The 21,268-nt window shown below is 43.4% G+C and overlaps 2 protein-coding genes across 14 annotated transcripts in view; one reads left to right on the forward strand and one right to left on the reverse strand.

Moving 5' to 3' along the window:
• The window catches only part of TMEM255A (transmembrane protein 255A), a 105,309-nt gene extending 98,983 nt beyond the window's left edge, over positions 1-6,326 (reverse strand). For all 4 annotated transcript variants that reach the window (XM_070502385.1, XM_070502384.1, XM_070502386.1 and 1 more), the window contains exon 1: positions 5,251-6,326. In XM_070502385.1, the coding sequence (XP_070358486.1) occupies positions 5,251-5,401 (151 nt within the window). In that variant the 5' untranslated portion in view covers positions 5,402-6,326. The remainder of the gene's footprint in view (positions 1-5,250) is intronic.
• Positions 19-21,258, forward strand: ATP1B4 (ATPase Na+/K+ transporting family member beta 4). 10 transcript variants are annotated; one of them, XR_011499677.1, is made up of 10 exons: positions 19-271; positions 4,215-4,470; positions 8,550-8,678; positions 8,939-9,043; positions 11,967-12,163; positions 12,809-12,865; positions 15,079-15,174; positions 15,897-16,023; positions 16,148-16,244; positions 20,992-21,258. XR_011499677.1 is itself a non-coding variant. In XM_044763970.2 (9 exons), exons 1-9 carry the CDS (start codon positions 209-211, stop codon positions 16,168-16,170), a joined length of 1,053 nt encoding a protein of 350 aa, XP_044619905.1. In that variant the 5' UTR covers positions 19-208; the 3' UTR covers positions 16,171-19,171. The 10 variants fall into 10 exon arrangements, 9 of the variants coding, with proteins under 9 accessions (XP_044619905.1, XP_014686849.1, XP_070358492.1 ...); XM_044763970.2 differs by lacking the exon at positions 20,992-21,258 and having other exon boundaries at positions 16,148-19,171; XM_070502390.1 differs by lacking the exon at positions 20,992-21,258 and having other exon boundaries at positions 95-271; positions 4,215-4,458; positions 16,148-19,171.
• Positions 21,259-21,268: the final 10 nt, after the last annotated feature.

Genomic DNA, 21,268 nt, shown 5'->3' on the forward strand with positions numbered 1-21,268 from the left:
CCATAAGGGCTTTCCTTTGATTCAGGGAAGGGGCCAACCAATGAGAGCAGGGCATGTCAGATTATTTTGGGGAAGGGCTCATGCCAGGAGGGTTCACTTTTACTATGCGCCAAGTGTCCCCAGCAACCAGTGTCTCCTGTACCAGCAGAAGCTCCAGAACTCTCACCCACTTGCCTGCCTCTGCCACGTCTTTGCCCACTGAACAGCCATGAGAAGGCAGCTCCGGTCCAGAAGGGCTCCGGCCTTTCCTTACGGTTATCGCTACAGACTTGTGAGTCCCAGGGAGCAGAATATTTTGCTGTCCCTTCTTAGTGCGGTGGGTTGGGGGTTGTATAGATCTTGGCTTATGGCTGCTTCTCCTTGGGATGGGCAGTAACAGTGAAGTTTAAGGAAGCCCAAAGTTTCGAGAGTGATCAGTGACTCCCAGCACCTAATTGCACCCTAAATTGCTGGATTGAAGGCAGAAGCCCCTCTTCCTGGGGAACAAAGATAAGGGAAGGGGAAGATGCCAGAGAATAAAAGGTCTTCTAAACTTTTTTCTTGAGAGTCTAGAATTCAGACCATTTGGAGTCTTGGAGTAGAGGTTTCATTTCAATAGCGAGAAATTTAACCAAGTGAGAAGGGAAGGGGAAGAGGAAACGAAAGGCACTGCCTACCCAGCTGTCTCAATCCCTTTGGGTAGTAGCTTCTTATGAACCCAGCTGTTCTTTTTCTAAAGCAGAAATTCCAAACTATAGCTAAAATCATAGAATCCTAGATAGAAGCTGGGAGTAATCCTAGGCATCATCTCTCCAGACCCCTCCTTATGTAAAGGAGGCTGCTGGGGCTCAGAGCACAGTAGTGACTTGCAAGTTAGTGGAGGAGCCAAAGTGAAATGCAAGTTTCTTCACGTCTAATCTTGTGCTCTTTCCATTATATTTGCAGTACGCAACTCCCTAACCCTCTGATCCTCCACCACCCATTGCTACCCTGCCTGCCATCCCACTCTGCCTAACACACACACACACACACACACACACACACACACACACACGCACCTTTGATGTCACCATTTGTCTCCAGGGTATATTACAAATTTCTTTGAACCCAAAGTTTCTATGCATTTACTTTGCTATAAATCATTAATATATGCCATACATGGTACTTTTTTGGGGGGTAGGTATATTCTGAAATATCCCACAGAGAGGATTGTGATCTGAGCCCCAGGAGGAAACAAAGCTTAATCCATTTTTCTTTGGAAATGGCCACTTATATAATCACAGAGTTAAGTGAAAACTGTCAATAGTCAGCAGAGGAAAACACGAATTCTTCTAACCGCATATCAACCTACGGAGGGCTTCCCTTAACTTTCCAGCCACAATTTGTAGAATCATTCTTTTGACATCCCCAAAGTCCCTTCCAGCTCTCAAAGCAGTCATAATCTGTAGGGCATGTATAACTATTTCTTACTTGGCTTCCTTTCTATGTAATGTTGCTGAAGTGTTGTGTGTAATTTATTTATTTGTCAACTAGTTTGGATTTTAAATGCATCAGAGGATCTTGCTCTTTATAGGAAATACTTGATTAAATTTAAGAAGAAATTATTTGATGCAGTGAATAATTGTGTGCTAATTTCTCTTTTAAAATTAACCAACCGTTCGAATGTTTACAGGGTGTTACTCAATGCAGGGCACAAATTGATCCTTTGGGTCACACTGTTTGTTTATATATTTGTTTATATGTTTATATATTTAGAGTGCTCAAAATGGAGCCACCCTCTGCCCTTCAGACTCTTCCCTTTTAGGGCAACGTGATGGCCCCAGCGCACACCCACTACTATATCCCAGCACACTCACACGCACTATCACATGAGGGCAGTGCCACTTAAGGAAAGTGACAAAAACAGACCCTCTCATTACCAAAGGATTCTCTCCTGGATTCCGTTAAATAGTTAGTTGCACAAAAGTGCCTCTTTTGCACAATGTGGGGTCCTCCTATGCCTGGAAGCAGAGGAGAGGAAAAACGATATTTGAGGTTCCTGAAGATCAGCAGTGTGAGAGCCGCAGGGAAATTAGCTCTGAGAAGGTTAATTCTTCCCGGGAGGGTAAAGCTTTAATGGCAAGCCATCTTTAATGGGATTATCAGGAGAGCTCATATCTACAAATAAGATGAGGCTGAAGCCAAAGCCAGCTGCCTCTTCTGTGGAGCAGAGGTGGAGGGCAGGCATATCGGCAACAAGGAGAGAAAGAAAGTTGTTCAGAAAATATAAAGGGAATATACATTCCTCCACAAATAAATGTTACACTTCAAATTCTCTGAGATTCTCAGTTGCAGTAGATTCTCTGGGGGCCATGATGACTACCCACTACCGTCCACATGACTGCTGAGGTTAGGATGCTCTGTGAGAGTCCCCCAGAGTCCTGGTTCAGGAGTTTTAAGTCAGGCAGTTACCATTGACATTTGTTCAGTATTCACTGGTTACCTAGCTGTGGGCACCACACTGTGGAGGGCCATCAGGAGTTAGAAAAATATGGTCCCTGCCCACTCAGTGCACACAATGTAGCTCAGGAGGTCACATGTGTACATATGTTCACACACAAGTGAAAGAGGTTTAAGAACCTTTATTAATCCATTCAACATTGAGCTATGGGGTTTATTCTCCTAAGCCTTACACTGTGAGTCCATGTCAGAGTCAGAAATCCTTGATTATAAGCACCTACAATCTCTTGGGAACACAGAATCTAACACACTGTTGTGCTCCATAAATCTGCAAACCACCTCTAGGCACTTGTGCTCAATGTGACAGAGGAGAAACATCATTGACCAGGTTATCAAGAGACTTAGGTTCTGAGACAGTCAACTCTATCATGAACTTGTTGTGTGGCTTTGGCTAGATCCTGTCCCCTCTCTGAGCCTCAGATGGACAAGTGAATCTTCAAGGGCCCTGTCAGTTCTGATATGATGTGTGATATAAAGCTGTACATTGGAACAAATTAGAGAACAATTCAAGAGTGCTTATAATCAAGAGCTAGATAGTGCTGGGCAGACTGAATGCTGAGAGTAGAGCCTTGTCATTTCGTATCACTTTTACTGATTCTAAACAATCCAATTCTCTAAGCCACCCCCCTCCCCTGACTAATGGCAGCATTTTTAGCTGAGTGTCCTCTAAACGGCCTTTGAGGAATCAGGCAGGGAGGGGGCAGCCCCTGGCCTCTATCATTTGACATATCCAACCCCAACAGGTGCACAGGCCCCGCCACTCTTCAGATTTGGACAGCAGAGAGAAGGGAGGGTGGCCTTGTTTTCTGCTGCAGTGAGCATTGGCAGACCCACAAAGAGCAAAGATCCAACTCTCCAGCCTATGGCTGGGAGGCATTTGAAATACCACTTGGTGAAGTCTGGGCTTTTCTTTTTTCGTTTCATTTTCTTAGAACCACTCAGAGATTACAGTTTCAGATCTCAAGTCATGGCTGCAATCAATCAATCAAAAAGTATGTGCTGAGCACTTACTACGTGCCCAGATTTTTGCCTAGAGTATGGAGTTGGGGGCAGGGGAGACTAAGAAAGTATCACTTGGGGTCCCAGCCCTCGGGTGGTCTGTTCAACCAGCTTAAGGCAGGAAGAGGTTCCAGCTTGGGGAACAGTCAGAGAAGCAGCAAATGACCCCCCATCTCTTGCTTCTGTCGGGAAGGCAGTCTAAGTTTTGAGGAGGGGTACGGCAGCTGGGCTCTCCTCCTGATGTCTATCCCAAGCTATTTTTAGCCACAGCTTGGAATGGTGAGGTTGAGCAGCTGAAAGTATACAGAGTGTTAGGATGAAGCTTGGATGGGGAATTTGCCATCATGGAGACAAGTATCTAAAACTACTACATCTTCCAGTGTTGACCTCAGCTCTGCCCTGACAGGCCAGACAAAGTTAAGCAGGAGGCCAAGGCCCCAGGACTGAGTAGTGACATGAGCAGTCCCACGGGAAGAACCAAAATGCCTGAAGCTCAGAATAAAACTTGTACTTCCATGGAAAGAATATTGGGTTAAAATGGGTCATAGAAAAGACGTTTCCTCCAAAAGAACAGAGAGAAAGAAAATTTGCCTCTTGTAACAATGGGTATGTTTATGGGGAAATGGAAATTTGAAGCATCTCCAAATATTGAGTCGTTTTCCATTTATTTTTGGCTGGTGGGATATGCTGTTGGAAATTTTTTTTAAAAAGGGGATTGCATTTTGTCACTGTTCCAGGACGATCAGGATGAAGTGAACCAGAACTACTTAGCAGATGAAGAGGAAGAAGCAGAAGAAGAGGCCCGGGTGATGGTGGTACATGATTTGGAGGAGGAGGAGGAAGAGGAGGAGAAAGAAGAGGAGGAAGAGGAGGAGGAAGAGGGTCAGGGGCAGCCAACAAGCAATGCCTTGTGGCAGAAATTGCAGATAGTGAACGAACACCTGTGGGATCCGGAGAAAAGGATGTCTCTGGCCCGAACAGGTCAGAGTTGGAGTAAGTCCCAGTTGTCCCAATGTCCCAGTCGGGTGTCCTTCGCTTTTTGGTTTGGTGTCCAGGACTCCTTTACCATATGTTGGATGGGCTTGTCTGAAAACTTCTTAGATTTCATGTGAAGGGATCAATGCCTAGGGAAATGCCTGCACTATGAGCAGATCCCATCAGAACAAACTCCAAGCAGGTGAACAAACTTGACTGCATAGCTGAAATCCACTGAGCTCAATATCATTTGCAATGCAGAGACGGTAAGAACAAGTTGAAAAGGCACAGAATATTTTTTAAGTCCCAGCCCTGGCACTTTCTATCTGTATGACCTTGGGCTCATCATTTACCCTCTCTGAGCCCCAGTTTCCTCGCTTGCCAAATGAGAGAAACAATCCCTGCCTTGCCTCTCTCACAGGCTCAGCCTGAAGTTCCAACGAGATGTTAAAATCTTAAATCGAAAGTACTATGCAGAAGACTATTTCTAAGATATGAAACCCAAGTCCCTGCTAACCTGACCAAGGGTTTATAAAGCCTCACCATTTCATCTAGTAGAAGGAGAGCTGGGAGCCCTGCCCCTGGCCCCAGCTTGTGGGTGCTTTACACTCCCATGGTGTATACAGAGAAATTAGGTTTAAAGGGATCATTTCTAGCAATTAAAGCTAAGCCCCCATACTGCTTGATCAATGGCAGAATTGCATTCCTTAGCATTTCCTCTTTGTATCACATGCTTCCACCACTTTTACTTCAACCCTCCCCCCGCCCCCGGCACTCTTCTCCCAGGGTCCTACTCACCTCTTGAACTATTAATGCTGAGCCTTCTCCTCAGGAGATGTAGCCTGTGGTAAAATTCACACTTGCCACACTCTGCACAGCCCAGGAAAAGAGCAGCTGCTTGTTTGGAACTCTTTAACCCACAGGAAAAGAAAAAAATAGAGGATGCCATGGATAAAATAAAAGTACCCTAGTGCCAAGGGTCTAGGTTGCTGAAGTTGATAGTCATGCCTCCTAAAGGTCCCTTTGGCTGAGAATTCTCTCCCTTGTAGTTTATGCTTCTAATTCAACTCAGTCAGAGTGAAACAGCTAGCCCTGCTTCCTGGAATTAGGAATAGCAAGTGTGGGGCTCTGAATAACACCCACCTCCCTTCACCCCTCCTCAGTTCCCAGCTCCACCCCGCCCATCCCTCGAACTCTCAACTGGAACAAATGTACCATTCAAGGAACATTCCAACATTCTGGAAGCCGCAGGCAAATGCTGGACACTCACTGGGGGGGGGGGGGTCCAAAGGGGGCACAGCTGTTTCTCCCTTGCCTAAAGAGGACTGGAAAAACAGGCCTTGTGAAATGCAAGTGTGATTCTGGGAGAAGGAGCCCTACATTAACTCCTAAACAGCCAGCCATTGGAACTTCACCAGATGAGCTGATCCAAATTGTTCCTGTGGAGAACAATCAATAGGCCAGTAAATGAGGATGAGGCACAAAGGTTCAAGTGCCCAAGGAAGATATGAGAGTGGAGACACTGCACCATAGGCCATATCCTGGCCTCTGGGTAGCAGGTCTAAGGAGAGTCCAAGAACTCAGGCTTCCTTCTGTTCGGCTACCCCTGAGCAAAGGGCAAATAGTGATGTTAATGCCTAGGCCACCAAGCATGTGCCTTGCTGTCCTCTTGCTTGAGAACTAGGTGCCCACTTGAGCACTTACTAACCCTATCCCAGCCTGGACATCAACATAACCAACATATCCGCCCAGACTTCTATTATATTCTGGGCTTTTCCTTCGGTAGCTGGGCAACCTCTATTCTTAGGAACTGTATGTTATTTTATTGGATATTGAAAAGAACCATATGAGGTAGTAATATTATTATCCCCATTTTACAGATGCAGAAACTGAGGCTTAGAGAGGGTAAGTAACTTATCTAAAGTCACAAAGTTAATAAGTGGCAGTGCTGGGCTTCAAACCCAGGTTGGATGAACACTAGAGTTCATTCTCTTGCCAGAACACCACATCATCTTCAAGAACTCTAGCAATGAACAAGGCCCTGATGAGTAGGGCCTCAGGACCTGATGGGGTGTTTTGGTGGGAGGAGTGAAGAGTTAGGATCACGGGTACCTAATCTATCCAAGATATCCAGGTCTATCCAAGCTTGGGTGGGGCATTCAGGAGAGAACGCTGGATTACCTAGAGGAGTGGCCCAATTAAAACTTGGACATCTGGAGCAGAAAGGGTTGGAGGGATCAGTGGGTTCAGGTGGATACGGTGCTTGATTTTGCCAGGTGTGTGTGTGTTTGTGGCTGAGACAGTTAGCCCATCACAGACTCCAGGGCACAGACTCCTGGGTAAGGCTAAGGGGATGCATTGTTAGTGCCATTCTCCCATCAGTAGCTTCCTACCAACACACCCCGGACAGGAAGGAAGATATCTCCAAGGGAATATACCTGTATTCTGTTGATTTCCTTTCATCCAGAAAACTGAGTCTTCCAGTCCCCCAAGATGGCTCCAGCTGTTGATCCATTCCCAAGACAGGGATGGCGGTAGAGGAACGGAGGAGGAGGCACAGGGCACATCCCATTAGGACATCCAGTGGGCAGTGGCCAAGTATCACAGGCACGCAGGTGCTGCTGTTTCCTCTCCAGGGACTCCAGCTGAGACAATGTGTTCATGTTCCAGTTCTGCTTTAGTTCATCTTATGAAACGTAAAAGTTCCATCTCCAGTTGGATTATGAAGAAGTTTTTTCTCCCTCCCTCCACTCTTTTTTTTCTTGGTTAATTTTACTTGGTTCATGGTTCAATTTAAACATTAGTATTTGAATTTGGTTTGGGGTACAGCAAAATTATGTGGTTTGTTCCAGTTTCTGGTTCATGATTCAATTCAAATCTGTAGTTCCAACATCATGTCACTGCTGCGAGCAGAGCCAGATATTGTTGCCTGAGGGAGCCGTAAGGAGGACTTGCAAAGAGCTTCTCAGCGGCAGTCTCTCACCAGCTCATTCACCTCACCCTGTGCTGCCTAGTCTAGGGGCAAACCTAATCCTAATACAGCCAGCAGAGGAGGAATTCACACAATTATGCTTCTGGTCCTATAGCAATAAAAATATTCATAATAACAAGGATGATGACTGCCATTTATAGAGCACTTGGTATCTGCCAGTCTCTGTGCTATGCTGTTTATATGAATTATTCAATACTAAGAAGTAAGTACTGTTATTGTCCTCATTTGACAGATGAGGAAGCTGAGGCCCAGAGAGGTCTAACAGCATGTCTAAGATTAAACAGCTGGGAAGCGGTACGGTCAGGATAGGATGTAAGGAAAGGCAGAATTTTAGATTTTGTTATGGATATAGAGAAGGATATGAGATAAGTGCTAAACTTCTTCACATTTTACCTGCAGGGAATTGGAGGTGCAGATAGGTTCTGTAACTTGCCCAAGCTCACAGATAGAGCTCACAGGTAGCAAGTGTCAATAATTAAGTATGGTTTCCTCCTCCTCCCTTCCCCGCCCTGTGTTAATGCTCTTTTTGAAAAGCAGAGCCACTTAAACTTTTGCTAAAGATGAATAAGATTTAAAATAAGTAGGGTGAAATCTCACTTTGCCTTGATTAGAGGCAAGTCCAGTGGAAATTAATCAAAAGTTTGAATTATAGGCTATGTGAAAAGAAACGCTGTCTTCATCACTTGCAAATACATATAATCACTGGAACCAAGCTGCTAGGACTCTTCAGGGCACCTGCTTTAATGAATAGCGAAGAATGATTTGTACTTAGGACGTCAACTGTTGCCCAGAGAACTCCCAAGCAGTTTGCCCTCTGCAGTACTCTAAACTCCACTCCCCTGTAATCTTGTTCACAGTCATCACTTGCTCAGCAAGCCCTTCCATCGGAGATGCTGTAAAGGTAAACTGTGATCAATTAGACCTCTGACACAATTCTCACCAATTCCAAATTGGTGAAATCTGAATGAGCAAGGACATACTGAATCTGGGGATTAAAAAGGCCATCTCTTGTGTTTGTTTGAGTTGGTTCTGGTTCATGAGTTCAAGTGAGGAGGAAGGGCTTGTTGGCAAACACTGACCACTCTCGTCTCTGATTGTTCTGCAGGCCTGATTTTAGTCATTTACTTCTTTTTCTATGCCTCCCTGGCTGCTGTGATCACCCTCTGCATGTACACGCTATTTCTGACCATCAGTCCTTACATGCCGACCTTCACTGAGAGGGTGAAGCCTCCTGGTGAGTGCCCAAATGCCCTGTGTTGTCAGAACTTGCTGGACAGAAATCTGCTTGCACAGCATGTTCAGCCTCAATTAACTTTGGCTCTTCCCGGTAATGACTTAGGGATTCAATTATTAAGAGTTCAAGTATAATGGTACTTGGCAAATTATGGTCCTTTTCATTTTGATTGCCTGGGGGGAAATGGTTTCATGGGAATCGATACAAAAAAATTATCCCAAGAACGGGTTAATATATCCAAGAACTGTTTTCATTGCCAGGAGTTATGATCAGACCCTTCGCCCATAGCCTTAACTTCAACTTCAACGTTTCTGAACCTGACACTTGGCAGCATTATGTGATTAGCCTAAATGGCTTTCTCCAGGGTAAGTTCCTCTGATTGGTGGAAATCTCTTTGGAAAGGTGATGGGTGGGAATTCAAAATTCAAAATTCACCTGGCTCAGAAATCCTACACTTACTAACCCCAGCCCATCCTGGTCCTTCCTTACCTTGCATCCCCCTCAGCACCTGTAGATACAATGAAAACTGCTCTAGTTTTTCTTATCGTACATTGCCTTGAAAGCATACAAGCCAGATCGCCAGAGAGATGATAAGCTCATTGGGGCAGAGAACTTGTTTTCTCTTCTTGAACATCCTACAGCACCTACTTATCTCCTGGGCACATCCAGATGGCTCAATAATGATCAATTGTAAAAGATAATTCTGGGGGGAGGTAGTGGTGAGAAGAGAATAATGTTCTCCAGAACTGGAAGATTCCTACCTCCTCTACTTTCTCAAGGTAAGAAAATTCTTGAAGATGAGCAATCTTGAAGGAAGAGAGTAAGTGTCTTTATTGAAAAGCATTTCAGAAAGGAATTAGAGGAAGAATCTCTGGGCGGCAGTCACTCCAACATTTTGATCGCAAGGGTTTTCAAGATGCCTAGCTCTAGAGCATCATCAGATACATTTTCAGGGACAAATGAGTGGCTTTTTGAGAAGCCCTTCCACAGGGTGAAACTGAGACAGCAGCTTGGTGAAGGTTAAACACAGAGCACAAGGCTCTGTATTTATCTAGCTATCAAAGAGGAGCCCTAGTGGGTTTGCATTGCTGCACCTATTTGTGGATAAAAAGCCAGTTAGACTGGTTTGGTTGTCCTGGCCCGGCTGAAATGGGGGATAGGAGTGGCCAGTAGAAAGTGCACTAAATTAAGAGGAAAACAATCTCTTATGTGATGGGAAGTGTTGTTTAAACGCATAACTTTTGTCATTTAACTTTCCCTCTGTAGAGCAGAGTCTATCATCCTCATTTTACAAATGAGGACACTGAGGATCAGAAAGGGGAAGTAACGTGACCAAAGTCTCACAGCAGCAGAACCAGTGTTTAAACCCACATCCATGTTCTTGACACCCTTGCTACTCAAAGCATGATCTGGAGGCGAGCAGCATCAACATCATCTGGGAGTGTGTTAGAAACATGGCCTCTCAGGCACCCGCAGACCTGTTGAGTGAGGGTCTGTATTTTAAGAAGATCTGCAGGTGATTTGTATGACCTTTAAAGCCTGAGAAGTGCTGCTTTTCATAATTCTTTGCTGTTGCCATATGACCAGGAGTTAGAAACTCAGCTTTGTATCAGTAATGCTCACTGTTATTTTGGGTAACTCTGATCTTCAGACTCCTCACCTGTAAAACGAGGGGAGCTGGGTTCTTTCTGAGTCCATCTAGTTCCAATTTGGGCCAAAAAACAATGTTTGGGGCATCATAGCCAGCACAATATCTTCTTTTCTTTCAAAATGCTTGTGAGCTATTGCAAATGCATTTTCAGAATCTCTGCTGAGGAAATCACTCTGAGAAGCTAGTAGATGGAGGAATACCAATTCTGACCTGATGGCAGAGGTGGGGAACATTAGGAAAAGCATTGGGGTTTTAGTTCCTAAAGTGTAGAAAATATGCCCTGTTTAAAAGGAACACATCTCTGAAATAGATGTCCCAGAGTATCAATTTCATTCCCACGTGGACTGGGATTTTGCAATAAGGGTCATACCCATGTCACATTATTTTTAATGGGACTACCTCAGGAGAAACAATGAGCATGTGATTAGAGCTTCTATTTAGAAAGTTATTATTTGAACATCGTTCTTGTTCTAAAAAAAGAAGATTAAAACAAAACTTTGAATTGAATGTAGTTTTATCAAAGAAAAAATAAAGGCTTAGCCATAATTGGAATACATTTAAAATTCCCAGGTGCTTCTTGATAATATGAAACCCAAGTCACAGCCTGTCTAGATGAGGGTCCCGTAGTACATTGGAGTTTTAGCACTAGTGGATCATAGGTGCACAATCTCCTCTGACAAACTGAACTACTTGGAACATGAATGCTTGGGGGCTGGATCTAACAGGACTAACTGGACTCCATCATTTAGAACCAAATTGAATCTAAGGCAGTAATTTCCAAAGACCAGTTCTATGGCATCTAGTACCCAAAAGAGTCAGCTCACAGATAACCTCTCTCAGCGCTCTCTCTGATATGTGTACCTTGAACACAGGTTGCATTCCATCCAATGTAAAGGAACACGAACACTGAGTGCCTCAGGCCTCAGTAGACAAGATCTCGCCCCCTCACCCTCTCGGTGGAGACCCTATGGTTGTCATTGGTTTCTGTCTTTCAAACTAAGCTTCTATTTTGCAGTGCTAACTTCCCTCTGTAAAGAATGAGGAGCTGGTCTATCTCCTCCTCTTCCTCCCAGGACACACACTTCCTCCTGTTCCACAACGCACACTTTTCACTCTCTCGCATCAGATGCATCTCATTGACCTCAAAGGGACATCTGTCCAAGAGATTTAACCCAGGAGCTTCACCTCCTTATGTATGACATGCTTTGACACAATTCAGTCTCTTTTCCAAAATCTGTCTTGTATGTGCCTATTCCTCTGCCAGAAGTAGAAGAGGCAGCCCTCCAAGTTTACAATTTACCATATATGAAAAAAATAATGGAAAATAGAAGTAATAAAATAACCCACATATGACCTAGAGATAGATACTCAGAAGTTCCGAGGGAATGAGAAGCAAGGGGGCAGGCAATCAAAGTGAATGGAGGAGAGGAGCCTGGAAGGCTTCCTGGAAGGATGTTGCTGGTGAAGAGCCTTGAGCACCTAATGCCGGGTCACAGGGCCTAGTACAGACTGAGTGGGCTTTCAGAGGAGCACAAGCAAGCTGGAGAAAGGAAACTAGGGAGGAGGGCTACTGAAAACATGGCCTTCCCCTGTAGCACCTGTCTAACATGACCCTTTGCCACCTGCACACACTTTAGGTTATAATGACAGTCTTCAAGAGGAAATGAATGTAGATTGTCCTCCGGGGCAGTACTTCATTCAAGATGGCAATGAGGATGAGGACAAGAAAGCTTGCCAATTTAAGCGCTCCTTCCTGAAGAACTGCTCTGGCCTGGAGGACCCTACTTTTGGCTACTCTACTGGACAGCCCTGCATCCTTCTAAAGATGAACCGGGTATATTGGCCCTTAATACTCTGGCGATGATAAGAGGATGATCTGGGTAGGAGGGTTATGCTCATTCCATTTCTCTTGGGCTCTATCTTCATATACTGCAAGTTTGGCCATTTTTACTGATAGCATCAGTAATACAAACAACAGGACAAACCTATCAAGCAATAATTCCTTTTTCTCCCTGAACACATCCTATTTCCATTGTTCTCCCACACCCCTAAACCTACCCTTTGATGCCCTCTGTCAGGAATGACATCCTGAGCTGTTTGAAATAGAGGATTGACATGGGGGTGGGGTGGGGAACAATTCTTATATCAAGAAATGCATTTTCCTTCTCTCCTGCCATGCCTTAGGTGTGGCAGAGCCTTAGCAGGCACACCCCTCTGGAAACCAGAAAGTTCTTTACATCTTCAGGGTTATCTTGCTACAGTTACCATTTTATGACTATCAGGCACAAATACAACAAGGAGTAAGCTGAGGTGCACAGCTCTGAAGATATTTTCTGCTTTTTGTAAGATTTCCGAGAGGGTAAACTAGATTATATGCCTAAGGAAGGGATGACTCAGGGGAATTTAGAAAAGCCCCATTTTTACTGTCAAATCTGCTTTTTTTAAAAAAAACAAAAACACACTGGTTTTCTTTTGGTAGATTGTAGGCTTTCGTCCTGAGCTTGGAGATCCTGTGAAGGTTTCCTGCAAAGTCCAGGTAAAGTGCCTTTTGAGTGAGCCTTGTTAGTGCATCTGTTTCATGCAAAACTGTGGTTCATCACTTCCAAGGGCTTTACCATGGATGATTGGCTAAGGGTTAGGGAAAAGGTCAGTCTTTTCATAACTACACCTCTCTTTAGTAACTTCAGGCCTCCCTATTTCCAGAAAGCAATCAGTTCATGTGCGTTTGCGTGTGCAGTGTGTGTGTGTATGTGCTGATTTATGCCTGTGAAAGCCAAAGACTGAACCTCAGCTAAGGGCCACAGCAGGGAACAACAATGTGCCAAGCCATTAATTGGGATTCTGTTTACACTTTTGCTTTTAGCTCTAATTACTTGTTTCTTTGAACTAAACAAACAGCTTTCATTAGAGTCATTAGTCCCTGATTTTAAAACTGAATTTCACTTTTTGCAGCAATGACCAGTGGCACTGGGTGTTGCAATAACAAATGACTACAAGGGAAGTATAAACAGAACTCCATTAATATGCTAATTAACTGTCCTTCCAGGGACCATTAACTCCTATCTCATCCGTACCAATTAGCTCCTTTGTAGGAAAAAACCCTAGATCTTGGGTCTGTTTCTTAAACTGGCAGTGGTTCCCTCCTTTTTGATAACATCAACTGCACCCCCAGCCTTGGATAGTTGTCTTGCAAATATGTGAAGCCAGGTAATCCCATTCTCAGTACTAGAAATACCTAAAACTCCAGTCTTGATGGTGATCAGAAAGCAGCAAAATGCAGCATTTGTTCATCCAATAGTCCACATTCAGCAAGCATTTATTGATCACTTATTATACACCAGGTACTTTGCTAGGTGTAGGGGTGCCAAGATAAATATGAGTCTGTCTCTGAAATCAGGGCAATCAAGTATTACAGGTGCTATGAAAGGTGCAGTGGGGATATTGAAGAGGGAGAGGTTAGTTCCACATGGGAAGTGGTGACACTGAAGATGAGCTTTGAAAGGTCAGGGAGTGTTTGCCAGGTGAACAGGTAAGAACATTCATTCTGTTCACGTGAACATGAGTATGTGTAAATAGGCACACATGTGGGGTGTAACTACAAACTAGTGGAATTGATTTGACAGACCATTCATGAAAAATGAATTTCATTGCTTTTTAGAAGAATATGTAAATAAATCGGAAAGACCAACTCAGCCTTAAACTAGCATATTAATTGACTTGAGTCCTACTTATAGTTCCCTAGTGGAAGCCATTCATTTTTCAGCTTACATCGAACCTTGCTGAGAACTGTCCTTTAAAAAGATAGAAATATTAAGAGTCTTTATACATTCTATAATAATCAATACTGGCCAAATGCACACCCACTGTGGAAAGCAGGATGGGGTACTTACTAGAATAAATTAAGGAGAGCTCAGTTTATACTAAAAACGATTGTACTATATTGACAGAAGTAATCACATGACCCTAGTGAGTGATTTGCTAGTAGTGATGCGCTATTTGTCCCTTATTAGCCCCCAGACCTCTGCTATTTAGGGTGAGCCTAATGCATAGGCAGAATGGGCAGTCCCCTACCTGACATGATATAATGAGGGTAGACTTGTTTATTGAATCATTTCCAGTAACGAGCCCCTCTTGCTTATCCTCCTGACTCCACCTACTGTAATTAAGCACTACAGAGAATGTGGTCAGAGACATGAGTTTAGGTGAGCCCGCTATAGGTGACATCCCCATGCATCAGGTCCCTGTGCCCCTGGTTTGACTTCCAATAGATGTAAATCCAGTGTGCAAGTTGTTGTGAAGTGGGATTTACTAAACATGTTCCAACGTATACCTGCCTCAACTCCAAAGCTCAAGACTGAGCGCTAGGCCCGGTATGATTCTTTGGAAAGGGGCTGGCATGGTAGGCCCTCTTACCAGAGCAGCATGAGGTGCTGCAAGCCTTTTGGAGCTCTTCTATCTGGGTCCCCTAAGAGCCAGCTCAGAGCCATACTGAGCACCTTCGGCCTCCTCAGTCCAGGCCTGTTCTGTTTGGTATTCTTTGAACTGAAAAGCCAAGGCACAGTCTCTCCCTGAAGCACTTCTCTGGGGATAGGTCTGGGCTGAGCTGTGCCCCATTCTGCTTTCGTGGTCTTCTTGGGACTGTTGGTTTTGTGTCACACAGTGATTTCACCTGGAGCACAGGCCCCTTTAGCTCAGGCTCCAACCCACTGAGTGACCCAGCACTCCACATATACCTGCTTTTACTTACAGAGAGGTGATGAAAACGACATCCGATCCATCAATTACTATCCAGAGTCGGCTTCTTTTGACCTCCGCTACTACCCTTACTACGGCAAACTGACTCACGTAAGCCTGTATCTCCTTCAGTCTTTGCTGTCAGAAAGGGCTCAGAGACAGAGGAAGAGCTGGCTGGGATCTATGAGGATTAGGGAGCAGCAGGTAGTAACAGAGGGGTGAATCAGGAAGTCCCTCTACCAATTCCTGTCACAACCACTCCTTTCCACATCCGGAGGAATCTCAGATATGGTCTGGTCTAACTCCTTCAGTTTACGGATGGAGAAAGTAGGGTTCAGAGACAGGAAGTGTCTTGTCCAATGTCACATAGCTAATTAGTGGCAGAGCCGGGAGCAAACAAATCACTGTCATTGCACTCAGTTATGCCCAAATAATTGGGCATAATTCCATGTTTCTCCCATTTGAAGCCTTGGGGCAGTGGAGACTCCATCTCTAGCATAAAGACTTGATAGATACTAGTTCTGGTTTGATTCATGGTCTGATATCCAGAAAATCACATCACACTGAGTTAGAACTGGTTTTCCCCAGAGGACAAGCAGACATCTGGCAGTGACTTATGAGAGAAATGTGTAATTTCCCCACTGTCCTGGGGAGAGAGAGCATGTCAGTTGCTTTAGCCATTTGTGACTTGGCATCATGGGATTTACTCAGTTCGTTTCGTGGAGGTTATCCCATTCTGCACTGAATATTTGATCACTTTCTTCCTATTACCCCTCCCCCACCATACACCCTCCCCTTCTCACATTTAGAATTCATTGTTCTTCCACCTACAGGTTAACTACACCTCCCCGCTGGTGGCAATGCACTTTACAGATGTGGTGAAGAACCAAGCGGTGCCTGTGCAGTGCCAACTGAAGGGCAAAGGCATCATAAATGATGTCATCAATGATCGTTTTGTGGGTAGGGTAATCTTTACTCTGAATATAGAAACCTAAGAACTTCAGGGGGCCACTCCCACCTGTTCTGTTTCTGTTTTATTTCATGTTACACCTGGTAGCAGCTGAATTATTTTTCTTCAAATCAGGACACAGCCAGATGGACACCTAAGACAGCAGATCATCGTTCCTTGCCTTTGACATATGTATGAAAGGACATTGTGGGAGCTATTTGATCTTTTAAAGGTAGTTTCTCCTGATGACAACTATTAATTTCCTTTCCTCCCAACTTAAAACTAAAACCCATTCTTGCTGCTAGAAGTCTCACTGTAGTGTAAACATAGTATCTGATAAAATTTACGATAGCCATGAAAGAGAATTTCTATGATGATTGTAAATTCGTGTGTTTTCTAAAACATTGTTGTTTTTAGAGGTGAGATTCTCCCAACCAGGCTGATAAATAACCTTTTTTTTTTTTTTTTTAATTTGCCTGGCAAGGTCCTTCCCTGGGAATCACCAATCAGATCAACCCAGAATATATCTAGAGCCACCGTACCTAGGGAACTCTATATCCAGGGGTGCTTGAGAAACCGGCTGCCTTACATGGGCAACTAAATACTGATTAAAAGACTAGGTTATCTTCCACTAGGACAGAAAGCAATGCTAACTGGATATTGTTCTGGGATAGAGATGAAAACCTTCCCTATGACTTTTTTTGGGAGGTGGGACCCACCGCAATTGGGAAGAAGACCCACCACATGGATGTGATTGGTATTTGATCCCTTGCTCTGTGGTGCAATCATCCAAAAGGCAAACATTCCTGCAAACAGGTTTGTTTCAGCTTCAGGCAGAGGAGAAAACATGGAAGAAGATCTCCGCCAGCTAACTCTTCTTGGGCTATTTGTTTGACAGTAGTGTGATGCTCTTTGAGACCATCAGGGATAGGTGTATTGACCCCTAGCTACAGGTCTGGGGATTAAAATCAGGGTCAGCCAACTAACACATGGCAAGACAAAAAGCTCCTGCAAGGCCACCTTAAATCCAAGGTCCATTAGCCAGCTTTTCATTTGCTTAAAAAATGATATGAGGCAGATGTTTATCCAGGTTGTGGATCAGCCAGGCTGCTTTGTCTTATCTTTGGCCACATGATCATTCCACTGCTTCTTAACACCTCCAGCAGAGGGAGGACTGGGACAAGGAGAAAAAGCGAGCATCAGAGGATAGCATAATGTCTCAGGGTCCAAAGCAAGCTTAAATGCCATCTAGAAGCATCCAGAGTCTGAATCTCCTGTACAATGTTTACCTTCTCCCAAAACGGGGAACTAGCAGTCTGGTAGTGAAGACAAACAAGTGAAGAAGTAATTACGATATAATGTGAGAAGAGTTATAAAACTAGTATGTGGAAATGCTATGGGAACATGAGGAAAAGTAACTAACTGGAGCTGAGAAAGTAGCAGAGGAAATTTCACATGCAAAGTCACAATCACGAAAGACCATGGTGTGTTTGGGTAACTGTGAGCAGTTCATGTAACTGGAGTGTAAAGGGCTCAGAGGAATGGCAGAAAGTGGCAGGGGATTGGGCTAGAGAGATATGCAGGTACCAAGAGGACTTTGAGTTTTATCCAGTAGATGAAAAGGAATCATTATAGTGTTTTAATCTGGGGAGCTCTGTGACCATATTTGCACTTTAGAAAGAGCACTTTGGCAGCCACAATGTGAAGGGTGGATTGGAGAGGGCCAAGATGGAGAAATGGGCAATAGGGAGAAGGAGGAGTCAAGACTGACTCCAAGGTTTTGAGCTTGACTAGAACCGATGGGCTGGTGATATTGTTGATTAAGACTGGGAATACAAGAAAGAAGCAGGATTGGAGAGAAAGATGTTGAGATCAATTTTGGATATTTTAGGCGTGTGATTTTTATTGGTCAGACATTGATGTGGAGATGTAAGCACAGTGGGGTTTGGGAGAAGGAAACCTGAGAACAAAAGCAACATTTACTTAAGTGAACTCTCTTAAGAAATTCTAAGCTATTTAATCTTGGGAATTTGAGCCAGTTATGTAAACACACCATACCAATCTAGTCTCTCAGATAGTGTTTTCTCTAAGCTTTGTGGCAGAAAGGACTATTGCTGCTCTCTGGAATCACTTTCCTAGACACCTTCCAACTCCTTCCGACTCTTATTGACAGAGTAGAGAGGGGCTGACAGCTATTAACAAGTGATAGAAGATATGCAACAGCAGATTTCTGGAAAATACAAAAAACAATGAAACTGTCTCCTCCCAACCCCTTTCCTTATCAAATTCGATTTTTAAAACTAACGTTTAAAAAGCAATAAACAAAATACTTGAAAACAACAACCTTAAAGCCATTTAAAAATTACCTCAGATAGCCAAACTCTCAAGATTCAGTAGTAAAAGATAATAGAACATTAGATCTGGAAAGGATATTAGAGAGCGTTTAGCGAAAACAACCTGCAGTGCATCTGACTCCAGGTCCAGTGCTCTTTCTACTCTGAGCTGCTGCTTACCAGGAAGTACCATCTTTTTAAAAATCAATGAATGATATTCCAAACAGTTTGAAACATATGTCAAATCTGACTTAGAACAGTTAACATTTCACAGGAATTCAATTACTGGTGCTATACTTTATACATAATACATTATCCTGTCAAATACGTTGACTGTTAAACAGACAAGGAGTTATGAATCTTTTGTCATACAGTATTTCTCATTCCATGCAATCCATCGTGTCCACAATTTCAAAGCAGTATTGAATAGTACCAGGATAGTTTGGGTTGCCAGCTGGGACATGAAAAAACCACTTTATTATACAGGACTGGATATTATAATATATTCATTAAAACTGGATCTAACAGTTCAATAAACTTCTAGTGGATTAATTTAAATAGTCCCCTATACTGTGCTGTACCAGGATTTGATTTGTATACCATCTGTTGCAATGCACTTGGTTTACTTGTCAATGAGAAATACAACTTCCAAAAGCCTTCATGATTTTGTCCATGCTAGACTTACGGTTTTTCATCCCTCACCCCTCTGAAATCATTATCCTAAAGTAACTTTTCTTAGGCATCTATTTGCTGGGAATCTTCTTGTAGAAAACATTAATATTGTTTTGGGGAGTTGTTGACAACAATAAATTGAAATAAAAAAGAAGTGTATGATTTCCTCTTTCTAGACTGTACCACTGATTTTCCCTCAGGAATATTGGGCAGCCACGTGGGCAGAAAATTTGACAATTGACAGCCCATTAGCGTAAGACGTTTTTTCTCCCCTCTCCACCTTTTTTTTTTTTATTCTTGGGGTTCAGCCACAGGAAGATAAAACTAAAAGTTGTTTCATTTCTGAGCATTTTTACTTTGCAGTATCCATGCTCTGGTTTCTCAGAAGACTACTTTGTCAGAGCAAACTTCCTTTCTTCATCAAGGTTGAGTCCTGGTATAGATGGTTTTGTTTGTTTGTGTTGGAGAAGAACACTAAGAGAAACTTTGAGGGGAGGAGAAGGAACCAAAATCCAAAGACAAACTCTGTGATTGCTTAGTGAAAGCCTGGCTAAGTGACTTTAGGGCACATTTAGCCACAAACTGTCTTCCAGAGAAAATCTCTAGTGGTAATTGCAAGTAAGACAGAAATATTTCCACTCTCTTATTTGACTCAGAGGCTAGCCTACAGAAGGAATCCCTTCTTTCCTTGGAAGCTGCCCTGGCCCAAGACTACAAGGCTGATATGGTTTGATTGGTGGGAGGTCCGTGATCCCAATATATTTCTCCCCATCTAGGTTCTTCATTAGAGTCATTTTCGTTACTGATTTTCTCTTAAAATACTTGAACATGATAATATAATTTAACCAAATCATACAGAAGTATGATTTACACTGTGATTTTATCCAGGCAGTAGTTAGAGGTTTGGGTGTTCATTTGTGTGTGTGTTGGGGGAGATAGGAGGGATGGAGGCAAAGGGCAAGGAAAAAGGAATTGAAAGCCTAAATAGCCCTGCCTACTTCACAAAGTTCTTCCGTTGCAGGCTAGGAGGGAAGAAAACCTGATAGGAAGATCCAAAAGGTTTAAGAAGGATGTGATAGTCTCTCAGTCTGGCGGTTTACTCTCCAGGATTTACTTCCTTGCAGGTTCTTGTACGGCCATAGCATCAGTCAATGAGAAATAGATAGCATACTTGTCAACGAGAAATATATAGCGCACTTGACAAAACAGAATAATTGGAAGGGAGGTTTATTTACAAAGATATTACTTATAACGTTTAGACGTAGGGGGAACAATAAAGAATAGCACCATAACCCAGGCTACTAGAAACTGAACTATTACCATCCCTAGACCCTAAGGGACAGGGGTAGGAAGTGGTTATCAGAACCTGGAAGGACTGAGTTGTGTACAGTTGGCTACCTTGAGAGGAGTGGTGACCTTGTTGAAGGACTAAGCTAGCCCATGGTGAGGAAGGGAAACAGGAGAATAAATACCTCGACTCGATTTTTCTCCCTCCCTCTGATCTCCTGCTGGTAATTTCCATTGGCCAAACCCAATCAAAAGCCAGAGGGCAAGGAAGCCCATTGTTGTGGTCCATATGGGTCAGCCTCCCAAGGAAGAAAGCAGGGTATAGAACAGCGAAGAGTACATTTGGAGGGGCAAATAGGAAATATCTAACACAGCCGCCAAGTGGAGGTTCTGTGAGCAGACCCCTTGGAACATGGTACAATGCTGGAACCATCTACTGAACCAACTCCAGTAATTGGGACTGTTTTATCTTGATGCACACATACTCTGCTCTGGGTCTATGGGATCACAGGCATTAGGCTTTCCCATTATAGAAACTCTTTCTCTATTCTTTAATATTCATTCCCTTTTCAAATTTCCTCCTTCATATGTTCCAAATTTGGTATCCTTTGGTATATCATTCAGAACTCTTTTGCTTGAAGTGACAAAACAAACAAATTAATTTAAAACCCTCAAATTCACTTACAGATAAAAGGGAATTTACCGAATCGTGTAACTGAAAAATCCAGGTGTACTTTGGCTTCAGGCATAGCCAGGTCCAGGAACTCAAAGATGTCATTAGGAACCCATCTCTCTATTCTGTTCTCCATCATGTTGGCTTCATTCTCAGGCTCCACAAATCAAGACAAGCAAGATGGCTGCCAGCATTGCCAGGCCTACATCTTTAAAGGCTAATGTTCACTTGAAAAGATAGCTTCTCTTCCCTGATGGTTCAAATAAAAATTCTGAGTCTCACATTGGCTTG

Source organism: Equus asinus, chromosome X, assembly GCF_041296235.1.
Source record: "Equus asinus isolate D_3611 breed Donkey chromosome X, EquAss-T2T_v2, whole genome shotgun sequence".
Classification (NCBI taxonomy): Eukaryota; Metazoa; Chordata; class Mammalia; order Perissodactyla; family Equidae; genus Equus; species Equus asinus.